Source organism: Littorina saxatilis, linkage group LG8 (genome assembly GCF_037325665.1).
Source record: "Littorina saxatilis isolate snail1 linkage group LG8, US_GU_Lsax_2.0, whole genome shotgun sequence".
NCBI lineage: Eukaryota > Metazoa > Mollusca > Gastropoda > Littorinimorpha > Littorinidae > Littorina > Littorina saxatilis.
In genome coordinates, this window is record NC_090252.1 from 61,626,039 (window position 1) to 61,639,494 (window position 13,456).

General features: G+C 42.9%; 1 protein-coding gene across 1 annotated transcript; it reads right to left on the reverse strand.

Annotated features, from left to right (window-relative positions):
• Nucleotides 1–551: 551 nt before the first annotated feature.
• On the reverse strand, nucleotides 552–12,091 carry LOC138974026 (electron transfer flavoprotein subunit beta-like). The gene is made up of 7 exons (XM_070346728.1): nucleotides 11,956–12,091; nucleotides 10,396–10,554; nucleotides 6,959–7,117; nucleotides 5,805–5,867; nucleotides 3,621–3,779; nucleotides 3,199–3,398; nucleotides 552–1,255 (listed from the first exon to the last, which is right to left on the reverse strand). The coding sequence occupies exons 1-6, from the start codon at nucleotides 12,010–12,012 to the stop codon at nucleotides 3,222–3,224; spliced, it is 774 nt and encodes a 257-aa protein (XP_070202829.1). The 5' UTR covers nucleotides 12,013–12,091; the 3' UTR covers nucleotides 552–1,255; nucleotides 3,199–3,221.
• Nucleotides 12,092–13,456: the final 1,365 nt, after the last annotated feature.

Consider the following 13,456-nt stretch of genomic DNA (forward strand, 5'->3'; position numbering starts at 1 on the left):
AGTAGGCAAAGTAGTCTGTAGCAAGTGTCTGTAACACACACACACACACACGCACACACATGCATACACATAAACAGAGCCAATAATTCCTATTTACACTCTGTGTTTACTTGGATTGGAATAATTCCCAATGTCATTACAATTTCACACAATATGTAAGAACAAATAGGGCTATCATTTAGACAAGTCAGAATCAAAACTTGTTCTATTATGTCAACTAATACATGTCAAGATATTCAGATGCATGTTAATTTATGCACATTATGACCAGTCTCGAATGCCCATAGATGTGTTTGACAATGTTCGTTGACTTTCCCATATAAAACCCTTAATTTAAAAACAAACAACCATGCACACCTCAACCATACTGTCCAATCTTCATTATCACAACAATTCATTTCATGCAAAATTTGTCAATGCAGAAAACCTAACACATTGCTTCAAACTATTTACAGAAAAGAACACCTGTACACACTTACCAAACACAAGTCAACAAAATAGGTAGAAATGCAACAGAAACCCTCTTCTGACCCTAAACCACCACCCCCCCCCCCCCCCCCCCCCAATCTAGTTAATCATTACAGTATTGATGATTATTCCCATGACACATCTTTTCAAATGCAAAACATCATAGGAATACTCTTTCCGTTTGCAAAGCAAAAAAAAAAAATGAGGGCGTGACAGTGCCGCCTCAACTTTCACGAAAAGCCGGATATGACGTCATCAAAGACATTTATCAAAAAAATGAAAAAAACGTTCGGGGATTTCATACCCAGGAACTCTCATGTCAAATTTCATAAAGATCGGTCCAGTAGTTTAGTCTGAATCGCTCTACACACACACACAGACACACACACACACACACATACACCACGACCCTCGTCTCGATTCCCCCCTCTACGTTAAAATATTTAGTCAAAACTTGACTAAATATAAAAAGACCCAACAAATGTTCAGACGTTTCAATTATCCAAAACTGTTAACGATGTTTGATCAAGATTTCATGTGTCTATCCACAGAGCTACAACAATGAAATGAACTTTGTGTTCCACACATTGGTCTAAGTTAGTCATATATTGCCATCCTACGTACACACTTAGCCTAACTCATCCTAGCTGGGTTAATACATGTATGTAATACCGGATTCATTCACTCAAATTCAGCCCAGCTTGATAAGTTTGTGTATTGTTTTTTTGTCCTCTTTCCCCTGCACACCGAGTCACGCGTCACGCGCCACACTCATTCAGCTGCATTCCTGAAACAAAGGAGAACAGTTGTAAAAAGTCACAGCATATCAGCTTGACCTTCATTCTGCTGGACAGTCCCACCTGCAAACATGAACGAGCGAACACACACATTCGCACACCACAATAACATTCTTGATATACTCCCGAAGAACATAATACATGTACTCTCCAAGAGAAAAGATTGAATCATGAATGACTAATTTCACACGCACAAACACACACACGTAAGCACACACACCGCCATATCAATCAATCAATCAATGAGGCTTATATCGCGCATATTCCGTGGGTACAGTTCTAGGCGCTCTGCAGTGATGCCGTGTGAGATGAAATTTTATACGGCCAGTAATTGCAGCCATTTCGGCGCATATTTACCTTTCACGGCCTATTATTCCAAGTCACACGGGTATAGGTAGACAATTATTAACTGTGCCTAAGCAATTTTTGCCAGGAAAGACCCTTTTGTCAATCGTGGGATCTTTAACGTGCACACCCAATGTAGTGTACACGGGGGGGAGTTTGGACACCGAAGAGAGTCTGCACACAAATTTGACTCTGAAATAAATTTCCGCCGAACCTGGGATCGAACTCACGCTGACAGCGGCCAACTGAATACAAATCCAGCGCGCTACCAACTGAGCTATATCCCCGCAATAATGTTCTTCATACATCTAGAGAATATCCAAACAATGGATCGGCTTTTTAATACATGTGCATGTGAAGAAATGTAGTCTAGGAATTTTTCTCCTCGGTTTCTTTTTTTTTTTTTGCATACAAAATACGGCGAAATCGTATGGGATCCCAGGTCTGGAGGTGACAATAGACAGATCTAGATGCACAACTTTTGAGCACATGTACGAGTAATGTAATCACATCTAGTATTTACGTCACGCGTTTGCCAAGATCTGCAGTCTTGGTGGGAGCAAAATAACGTACGCATTTGGTACATGGAGAGAAAAACAAGTCGCGTAAGGCGAAAATACAATATTTAGTCAAGTAGCTGTGGAACTCACAGAATGAAAGTGAACGCAATGTAATTTTTCAGCAAGACCGTATACTCGTAGCATCGTCAGTCCACCGCTCATGGCAAAGGCAGTGAAATTGACAAGAAGAGCGGGGTAGTAGTTGCGCTAAGAAGGATAGCACGCTTTTCTGTACCTCTCTTTGTTTTAACTTTCTGAGCGTGTTTTTAATCCAAACATATCATATCTATATGTTTTTGGAATCAGGAACCGACAAGGAATAAGATGAAAGTGTTTTTAAATTGATTTGGACAATTTAATTTTGATAATAATTTTTATATATTTAATTTTCAGAGCTTGTTTTTAATCCGAATATAACATATTTATATGTTTTTGGAATCAGCAAATGATGGAGAATAAGATAAACGTAAATTTGGATCGTTTTATAAATTTTTATTTTTTTTTACAATTTTCAGATTTTTAATGACCAAAGTCATTAATTAATTTTTAAGCCACCAAGCTGAAATGCAATACCGAACCCCGGGCTTCGTCGAAGATTACTTTACCAAAATTTCAACCAATTTGGTTGAAAAATGAGGGCGTGACAGTGCCGCCTCAACTTTCACGAAAAGCCGGATATGACGTCATCAAAGACATTTATCAAAAAAATGAAAAAAACGTTCGGGGATTTCATACCCAGGAACTCTCATGTCAAATTTCATAAAGATCGGTCCAGTAGTTTAGTCTGAATCGCTCTACACACACACACACACACGCACACACGCACACACGCACACACGCACACACGCACATACACCACGACCCTCGTTTCGATTCCCCCTCGATGTTAAAATATTTAGTCAAAACTTGACTAAATATAAAAAGTGAGTCACGGATGACGCAATATCTACACGTACGCGTACAGGTCTTTGCTACACGTTCGATCATCTAGAACACTGTAATACAAACACAGCAGCGTAAAACCCCACCTGTTAACTACGGCCAGCATCTCTCAGGACGTGAGGAGCCCCTGTTCCTTGAGCTTAGTCACCAGGTCCTGCACGTTGTCCAGCTTCTGACCGGCCTCCCGGGTAGGGGGGTCCTCCACGCTCACCACCTTCTGTCGCGGGTCAATGTCCACCCCGTAGTCTACCGGCTTCTTCTTCTCCATCGGCTTCTTCTTGGCTTTCTGGGGACAAAGGGGAATAATTGATAAATGCATCAGGAAGGCGCCGCACGTTAATTTTTTTGTTCACGGACGGCCGGCCATACAGATGGACACATAATATGTTATAACATATTATGAATCCTAAGACTCACCAATTACTCAGGTGAGTCAAAAATCCAAAGACAACAAACGCTGCGGTTGGGTGAGAGATAAATAAGGCCAAATAAGGAACAACAAACAAACCATGATGTTCGGCAGGGTGGCATAACGTGGTTCATTCAGACGCAGGTCGGTCGTGACCACCGCAGGAAGTTTGACCTTGACCGTCTCAAGGCCACCGTCCACCTCCTTCACCACCTTAATATCTCCGTTAGTCTTCTCGATCGATGATGCACAGGTCGCCTGAAAGTCAATTAAACAATGAATAATTATTATTCTTGCAGCAAGCAAAGAGGCAAAAGCGAAAAATAATAAACCACTGCTCTTATAAATCCATACCCTTCAAATAAACTTGCACACGTGTTTCAATGTGAATGCTAAAGTAGCAGGAAGAGATTCAACTCAAAAATACTATGTTGTTTGTCGTTAGATGATGAAAAAGGGTTCAGGCTAGGCTGAACATTTTCCAACAGCAGAGCCCCCACTGAAGGACGAAAAACTCAAAAGTACCTAGATCCAGTCACTGAGTCAAGCAACAAGATAAGTGTCAAACAAGCAACTTCCAGAAGTTAGCTTCAGCCAGTCCTTTACTTCACATGATACATTTTATTACTGACTTTTCATGTCTTACAAAAAAAGAGTCATTTTTGCCTCAAATTCTGTGAACATTTTGGACCGTTTCCCACCCCGAAAGCCAGCAAGAGAAGTAACCACGCAGGAGAGTGAAAGATGGCAAGACCTATTAGTAGTACATGTATTGCACAAATGACACTAGTAGTGGTGACAAAAATGTGTTTCTACTATCTAACTGAGGCTGTCAGGCTGACTTGTCAACAGAGTCCATCAAGTAATAAACAACTAACAAACCATGATATTATTATTACTATTATTATTATTATTATTAAGTAAAGTGATGGAAGGCAGAACAGTAACGTAGCAACAACCCCCTCCACCTGACTACAGTGGAACTCCCTTATAAGACACCCCCCCCCCCCCCCCCCAATTAAAGACTCGTTCCCTTTTAAATTCTTGTTTTCTCAGATGTCTGTACGCAACCTCTGTAAATTTACCCCCATTTTCAAGACTCCCTCCCTTTTAAATTCTTGTTTTCTCAGATGTCTGTACGCAACCTCTGTAAATTTACCCCCATTTTCAAGACTCCCTCCCTTTTAAATTCTTGTTTTCTCAGATGTCTGTACGCAACCTCTGTAAATTTACCCCCATTTTCAAGACTCCCTCCCTTTTAAACCCTGATGTTCCAGGGATGAGATTCTTCCGCCAATTGGCGGAATTCCGCCCAAAAATTCGTTTCCAGGACCATTTTTCTGAATCGTCTAAATCCGTTGAGAAAAAATAGGGGGGGGGGGGGGGGTGGGTGGGTAGAGTAGTTGTTGTGGTTCCATTGGATTCGATCTGTAAAGTCCTACCTACAACCCTAAAGTCGATTTTCCAGATCAAATCTCCGATAAAATAATGACAACATAACCTCCGTATCGAAGGAAGTGGACCTTCGACCCGAATATGAACTTTCCATTTGGGACTAAGTTTCCCTTTCACCGAGTGTCTTCATTCCGAAAATTCATAAACGGGCTGATTCAGCTGTCGGCTTTAGCCTGCTTAACAAAGATGGCGTCGGTGAGAACATTGACGGAAAGCGAACATGTTTTGGCGTCGGAGATCGACCAGGGTGTGAAGAATAAGTGGGTTCCGAAATGGCAGGAAGAAATCGTCACGTCTGAACTACGCGGGAGAAAACTGTCGCTCCGACTTGGAGATTCTATTAAAAAGTTGACTGTTCCGGGAAAGGCTAGATGCACGTGGTGTAATTTTGATCTCAGCTACAAATCCAAAGGGAAGACCACGCTGAAAGGCCATTTGACAACTAAAGATCATCTAACCCATGCTTTTACCAGGTCAACACCTTACGAGCACCATTGGTCATTGTGCAAGTAAATTGTGCCGTTTCTAAAATTTGTGAAAATTCCTGAGCTAAAGTTACTTAAATTTTGCACATATGACTGACAAAATGTTGTATGCTTCTACTGCTCGGACTCATTTCCAAGTCTTTTTTTATGGTCAAAGTGTCAAAAAATCTTCAGCTTCACTGACCCCCACAAGGGGCGTTGTCCCTGGACCCCACTAGGGGCCCCCAGACCCCCGCCAAATAATTTCCTCCCAAAACACTTTTTGGGAATCTCATCTCTGTGTTCTCAGATTTGTGGAGGTCTTAAGAGGGGGGGGGGGGGGGATCCCAATGTACTGTCTCACCTGGGGCCAGTCCAACAAGGCGGCTGTCATCTGCCCGGTCTGATTGCAGTCACCATCAATTGCCTGCAGTCACAATCATGTACAGTCACAATCATGTTACAGTCACAATCTTGTACACATAAATATCATCAGAACCAAGATGTATGCAACAACACCAATTCCTGACAAGCAACTCTACAGTACACAGTATACAAGAATCATACAACACTTTGTCAAGCATACACACACACATTCATACAACACTTTGTCAAGCATACACACACACACATTCATACAGCACTTTGTCAAGTATACACACACACATTCATACAACACTTTGTCAAGCATACACACACACATTCATACAACACTTTGTCAAGCATACACACACACATTCATACAACACTTTGTCAAGCATACACACACACATTCATACAACACTTTGTCAAGCATACACACACACATTCATACAACACTTTGTCAAGCATACACACACACATTCATACAACACTTTGTCAAGCATACACACACACATTCATACAACACTTTTTCAAGCATACACACACACATTCATACAACACTTTGTCAAGCATACACACACACATTCATACAGCACTTGCACTTTGAAACACAAATACACCGACATTCATACACCATTTCCACACAGACTTTCATATGGCACTGTGACAAGTCAAAATTCTCCTCATTGGGCAACTTTCTAGTTTCAAGGTTTAAATAGTCTGTCAGTGCTACCGTAGACACCCCCCGCGGGTTAGGGGGAAGAATTTACCCGATGCTCCCCAGCATGTCGTAAGAGGCGACTAACGGATTCTGTTTCTCTTTTTACCCTTGTTAAGTGTTTCTTGTATAGAATATAGTCAATTTTTGTAAAGATTTTAGTCAAGCAGTATGTAAGAAATGTTAAGTCCTTTGTACTGGAAACTTGCATTCTCCCAGTAAGGTAATACATTGTACTACGTTGCAAGCCCCTGGAGCAAATTTTTGATTAGTGCTTTTGTGAACAAGAAACAATTGACAAGTGGCTCTATCCCATCTCCCCCCTTTCCCCGTCGCGATATAACCTTCGTGGTTGAAAACGACGTTAAACACCAAATAAAGAAAAAGAAAGCTACCGTAGACACAAAAATTCAAACCATAACACAATGTTAATGTACCTGTTTGCCCAGCAAAATGAGGTCCACTTTGTTGTCCTGGGCAATCTTGGACAGAAGCTTGGCCACATGCAGAGGCGACATCTTTTCGTACGTGGCTAGGTCAATCTCCACGTGGATCGATTTATCTGCTCCCATCGCCATGGCGGTACGTAGGGTTTCCTGGAACAGTCAATTCTTGTCATTTAAACTTTAACTTAGCCTTTCTGCTAAGCTGAGCGGTACAGAGGAACAGTCAATTCTTGTCATTTAAACTTTAACTTAGCCTTTCTGCTAAGCTGAGCGGTACAGAGGAACAGTCAATTCTTGTCATTTAAACTTAAACTTAGCCTTTCTGCTAAGCTGAGCGGTACAGAGGAACAGTCAATTCTTGTCATTTAAACTTTAATTTAGCCTTTCTGCTAAGCTGAGCGGTACAGAGGAACAGTCAATTCTTGTCATTTAAACTTTAATTTAGCCTTTCTGCTAAGCTGAGCGGTACAGAGGAACAGTCAATTCTTGTCATTTAAACTTTAACTTAGCCTTTCTGCTAAGCTGAGCGGTACAGAGGAACAGTCAATTCTTGTCATTTAAACTTTAACTTAGCCTTTCTGCTAAGCTGAGCGGTACAGAGGAACAGTCAATTCTTGTCATTTAAACTTAAACTTAGCCTTTCTGCTAAGCTGAGCGGTACAGAGGAACAGTCAATTCTTGTCATTTAAACTTTAATTTAGCCTTTCTGCTAAGCTGAGCGGTACAGAGGAACAGTCAATTCTTGTCATTTAAACTTTAACTTAGCCTTTCTGCTAAGCTGAGCGGTACAGAGGAACAGTCAATTCTTGTCATTTAAACTTTAACTTAGCCTTTCTGCTAAGCTGAGCGGTACAGAGGAACAGTCAATTCTTGTCATTTAAACTTAAACTTAGCCTTTCTGCTAAGCTGAGCGGTACAGAGGAACAGTCAATTCTTGTCATTTAAACTTTAATTTAGCCTTTCTGCTAAGCTGAGCGGTACAGAGGAACAGTCAATTCTTGTCATTTAAACTTTAATTTAGCCTTTCTGCTAAGCTGAGCGGTACAGAGGAACAGTCAATTCTTGTCATTTAAACTTTAATTTAGCCTTTCTGCTAAGCTGAGCGGTACAGAGGAACAGTCAATTCTTGTCATTTAAACTTTAACTTAGCCTTTCTGCTAAGCTGAGCGGTACAGAGGAACAGTCAATTCTTGTCATTTAAACTTTAACTTAGCCTTTCTGCTAAGCTGAGCGGTACAGAGGAACAGTCAATTCTTGTCATTTAAACTTTAATTTAGCCTTTCTGCTAAGCTGAGCGGTACAGAGGAACAGTCAATTCTTGTCATTTAAACTTTAATTTAGCCTTTCTGCTAAGCTGAGCGGTACAGAGGAACAGTCAATTCTTGTCATTTAAACTTTAATTTAGCCTTTCTGCTAAGCTGAGCGGTACAGAGGAACAGTCAATTCTTGTCATTTAAACTTTAATTTAGCCTTTCTGCTAAGCTGAGCGGTACAGAGGAACAGTCAATTCTTGTCATTTAAACTTTAACTTAGCCTTTCTGCTAAGCTGAGCGGTACACTGGAACCACCTTTTCAGACCTCCACATTTCTGAGAAAACAAGATCTTAAAGAGGAAGGAGTCTTAGAAGGGGTATACATTCACAAATGAACAGGAAGTCTTAGAAGGGGTATAAATTCACAGAGGTTATGAACAGGAAGTCTTAGAAGGGGTATACATTCACAAATGAACAGGAAGTCTTAGAAAAGAGTGTCTGAAAAAGGAAGGGTTAGAGGGCTGTCACACATGCGACTGAGTCGCGCGATTTACCCTGTCACACAGCCGACTCAGTCGTAGAAAACAGCTACGACAAGTCTGCGACTCAGTCTCATGCGATTCCCTCGTAGCTTTGAGGTTTAGAACATGTTCTATTCCTGCGATCCAGTCGTCGGTCTTCTTCTTCTTCTTGCGTTCGCCGTCACACCATCAGTTTAGTCTGCGAGACGAATGACGTCGTGGCTTCCAGGTCTTGTCTGCTCCCATAGAGTTTGGTGCGAAGAGGGACTGATGCTGGCCACACTTTGAAGTGGTTGTTGTGCTACCAGTCGCATTCCTCCTCCGTCCCCTGGCGCAGCAAGACGGACGGGAGGGACCTCCAGTAGCTGAGGTTGGACTCCTTTGAGGATTGGAGCCCGGCGCTGCCTCACCCTGGAGGGACCTCAGTGGGCGAGCGCCATGAGTGTCGCTTCTATCTGATGGTGTCATGGTTGGCGTTGATGCGTGGTACCATGGTTTATTAGAGTGCGCCGTGCAGCCCAGTACCTCCGTCTTCAGCACTCGAGGTTTATGTTGGGGTTGCCTCACCCTTAGCTCATGGCCCTTACGTCCTACCCTGAGAGCACAGGGGGGAGGATTTGCCGGGATCCAACCCGGAGCTAGGGTTTTAATGAGCCCATAATCGCATTAGATGAGTCCCGTCGAGGGGCGATGGAGCATTTCGAAGAGAGTAGCAGTGCCGCCTGCTACCCCACTCCACCCTGGTAGGAAACACCGCCAGTTTGGTCCGCGGCCGCAAGCGGCTGGTCTTCATATCTGAAGTCCGTTCCCCTATCCGCTACCCGGGGACGCGCTGGGTTGGGGGTGGTCGCCCCACTGAAAATCCCACACTGAGTTAAAGAAGTTCAGCCTGTCCCAGCAGTCGTCGGTCAATCGCAGGGGCAGAGCCAACAGAGCCAATCAGAACGCGTTGCTGCGGCCTTGACGCCGTGACGTAAAATAATGGCAGACAGCAAGTGGCGTACAGCGTCTTTTCGTCGATTCAAAACTTTTTGGAAGAACAGTTTTTTACTCAGATATAAAGGAGACGTTTTAGGCGTGTACAGCGGTCGGAAAACATTTGCAGCTGTCTGGGAACTTTATTTCTTGCAAAGGAGTAATGCTGAAAGGAATTTTTCAGAAAGGTAGAGCGACGTTCGAACATTTAGCGTCTGCTCTCGCAAAGCGCGTTTGCCGTGTTCACTATGACACGTCACTTCCGCCCCGCTCGCGTGGAGTTATCATTCGCCAGTCGTTCGTCTATCGTTCATCGTGTGACGGGTCAATGGCCAAAGACTGAATCGCAAGACGGAATCGCAACGACTGAGTCGCCTGTATGACCGAGGCTTAAAGGGCAGGTGGGCCACTGCAAAATTGATCAAATTGTTCAAAAGACAGTTTTTGATATTTTTGCAGATTATGGTTCCATAACATACCTATAATCCATGTGTGTCGGTGTCCTAAAATGGGGTTCCACTGTATAACACAGCACGGCCTACAAACACACACACACCCTTACATTCACATATATATCTACACACACATCTATACATGTAGTTGTATCACACACACACACACACACACACACACACACACACACACACATATATATATATATATATTCACAAACACACACCTGACACTGTGGAGGCCCACAGGACACGGCGATGACTTCTGACGCCAGTTTCTTCTCCTTGAGCCTGACGGCCTCCTCGATGGCGATCTCGTCAAAAGGATTCATGCTGTGCTTCACTCCATCCGTCACCACGCCCATTTTGTCCGGCCTCACTCGGATCTGGAAAAGAGGAACCCTCTGTTTAATTATGGGTGTTTTTAATCAAGCCTGAAGTTGACCTTATGAAGTCTTCTTACCAGTAAATTCAGTGCCATTAAGCTTTGTGAATTAAGACTTTGTGAGGTTGATGATATGCCCGATTAATATTAGACTTCACAAAAGTACACAAGGGGCCTGGTAGTGGTACCTGAGTGGGTACAGCAGTAGACTCGTGGTCATGAGTTCGCAGACATGGGATCAACTTCATGTGCAAACTCAAAGAAAGTATCAATGTCCCACCCCTCTCACCACTGTGGCACGTAAAACTACAAGAGGTTGGTAATTCTGCCAGGGAAGTGCAACTGCCCATTGCAACATGCATACACGTAGGTAGCGGTACTCTTAATGTTTGCTGCTTATTTTACACTGGGAGGTTGTGACCTTCATTTCTCAGCAATAGGATAATCAGAAAAACAAAATGATAGGTGTGGGTAAGGTAACATAGCCCCAAAAAATAGGGTAGGAAGGTAGGCAATCACTTTTTTTTTTAACTTTTTTTTCTAATGTGTACAAATTAAACCTACTTGACAGGGAAATAAGTGTGCGACTCGAGCGCTTTTGCTTTCATTGCGTTTTCTGCACTCGTTTTCTTTTCTTTTTTTTCTTTTTTTTGACAAATGTAATAAAAAGTTATAGGGTCGGCCCCTAAAAATAGGGTAGGTCGGGTTACCGTAACCACACCTATTTTTTTTTTAGGCCTAAAGTGATGAAACTGAAAGTGAACGGGTATTCTTCGTGCATTTTCGTAGCGATCACAGATATTTATCTGATTACATTTACAATCATGGCAATTTAATAAATGTGACATCCAAGCATTTCGTGATTTTTTCACTTCTGGGGACATTTTGATAGATCTGAGAGCTTCACCGACTGAAAGTAGAGCATGTGAACTGCCTCATTGACTGTTCTAAAGAAAACCATGGTGCTATGTTTGGTTTCAACGCATGCATGAATGGAAACTACAGACTGTCCTGCTAAAAAAAAAATGGAATACTGGTACAAAATACTAATACAACACAAGAATTTCATAAAACCGCAATGTATCGGAATTTTTACCCATTAACAGCTCAACTAACCATACGTCCCACGTAACAAGATATCTGTGGGGCAGTCTAAGTGCTAATTACATAACCTGTTACAAAACGCCGACAGCATGAACTGGGTTCAGCAAAGAAAAACGCTGCATGAGCTTTATTTATCCTTGAGAGATTAGCAAATAAGAAAACAATTACGCTAAATAAAGTTCAAGAAGTGAAGAACATATTTCTGCGAGTGTGACGCCGGCTGATGGTTGTCAATCAAACAACAGAAAACTTGGCCAGTGGGTGAGGTTGTGCCTACGAACAGAAAAACAGAAATCACCTTAACAGCATAGTCAATGACCCTTTTGCATCCCACAAGTACACGTAGTCCAGACATTTTGGGTAGAACGTTTGACTTCTATTATGTGTCTCGCAGTCTAGTTGAGGTCACCGAACTTTGCACCTCACATCCGAAACTACGGACTGGCAACGTGTTTTGTAAAATAAACATTAGGCAAGAAGCATTTGGAAAGATGTATTGGACTTTTAGTTTTGATTCAATAATGTAACCATGCATTTCTGATCTATATTCTATCCGAAACAACTGTTTTAAACAACAACTGCGAAACTAATTTTAGACGAGTTGGAGGGGATTATACTCTTGTGGATAAGCTAAACTACAAATAACCAGAGTTATTCCCCGTGTATCAAAAAGCCAGCTGGAACGTCGTCTCGCATTCTCTCTCTCTCATTCTCTCTATGGCGCACTCCCTCTCTCTCAGTCGTTCTCTCGGTCTCTCTTATCTTATCTTATCTTAATATCTTTCCACTCCCCTCTCCTTCCCTCTCTCTCTCTCTCTCTCTCCCATTCTCTTATTAGGCTCCCCGCTCCCACTGGCTCTCTTCGGCTCTCACCCCCTCTCTTCCCCGCTCTCATCACTATCTCTCTCTCTCTCTGTCTCTCTCTCTCTCTCTCCCTCTCTTTTTCTCTCTCTCTGTCTCTCTAGCTCGCTCTCTCGCTCTTTTTCTCTGTCTCTCTCTCCCTCTCTTTTTCTCTCTCTTCAGGTAGGCTATTTCTCTAGCTCGCCGTCTCTCACTCTTTTTCTCTCTATATTCTCCCCGTCAGTCTGTCTCTGCCAGTCCCCACTTCTTTCCACCACTGCCCCCCCCTCTCTCTCTCTCTCTCTCTCTCTCTCTCTCTCTCTCTCTCTCACTTTCCCTTTCTCTCCTCCTCAGTCTCTCTCTCTCAGTCAGTCTCTCTCTCTCTTTCACTCTACTCAGTGTGTCTCGATCCTCTCTCCCGTCTATCTCTCTCAGCCTATCTCTATCTCTCTATCTCCCTCCCTCTCCCTCTTTCTCTCTCTCTCAGTCTCGCTCTCTCCGCCTCTCTCTCTCTCTCTCTCTCTCTCTCTCCCTCCCTCTCTCTCCGCCCCGGTCTCTTTCTCCGCCGCCTCCCCACTTCTTTCCACCCTCCTCTCCGCCTCTCTTTCTCTCTCAGTCTCTCTCTCCCTCTCTCTCCACACCCTCTCTCTCTCTCTCTCTCTCTCTCTCTCTCTCTCTCTCTCTCTGTCTCTGACCATTAACGAGTTTAACCAGCTGAGTGCATCAAAGTCATGTACCGGACAATAAACTGAGAAAGAAAGACAAAATAAATCCAATGTTCTGCTTGTTGTCCTCTGATTGAATTCTGATCATGTAGAGCGATGAAATAAAGAGGCACACTGACCTTTTACTGACTACCCCTGAAAAATCGAAGAAAACAATAAACCTCTGAAATAGGCGCTTGAAAGATATTCTAGTCCTGGAGAGAGAGAGGGAATGGGGGGGGGGGGGGGAGGGGG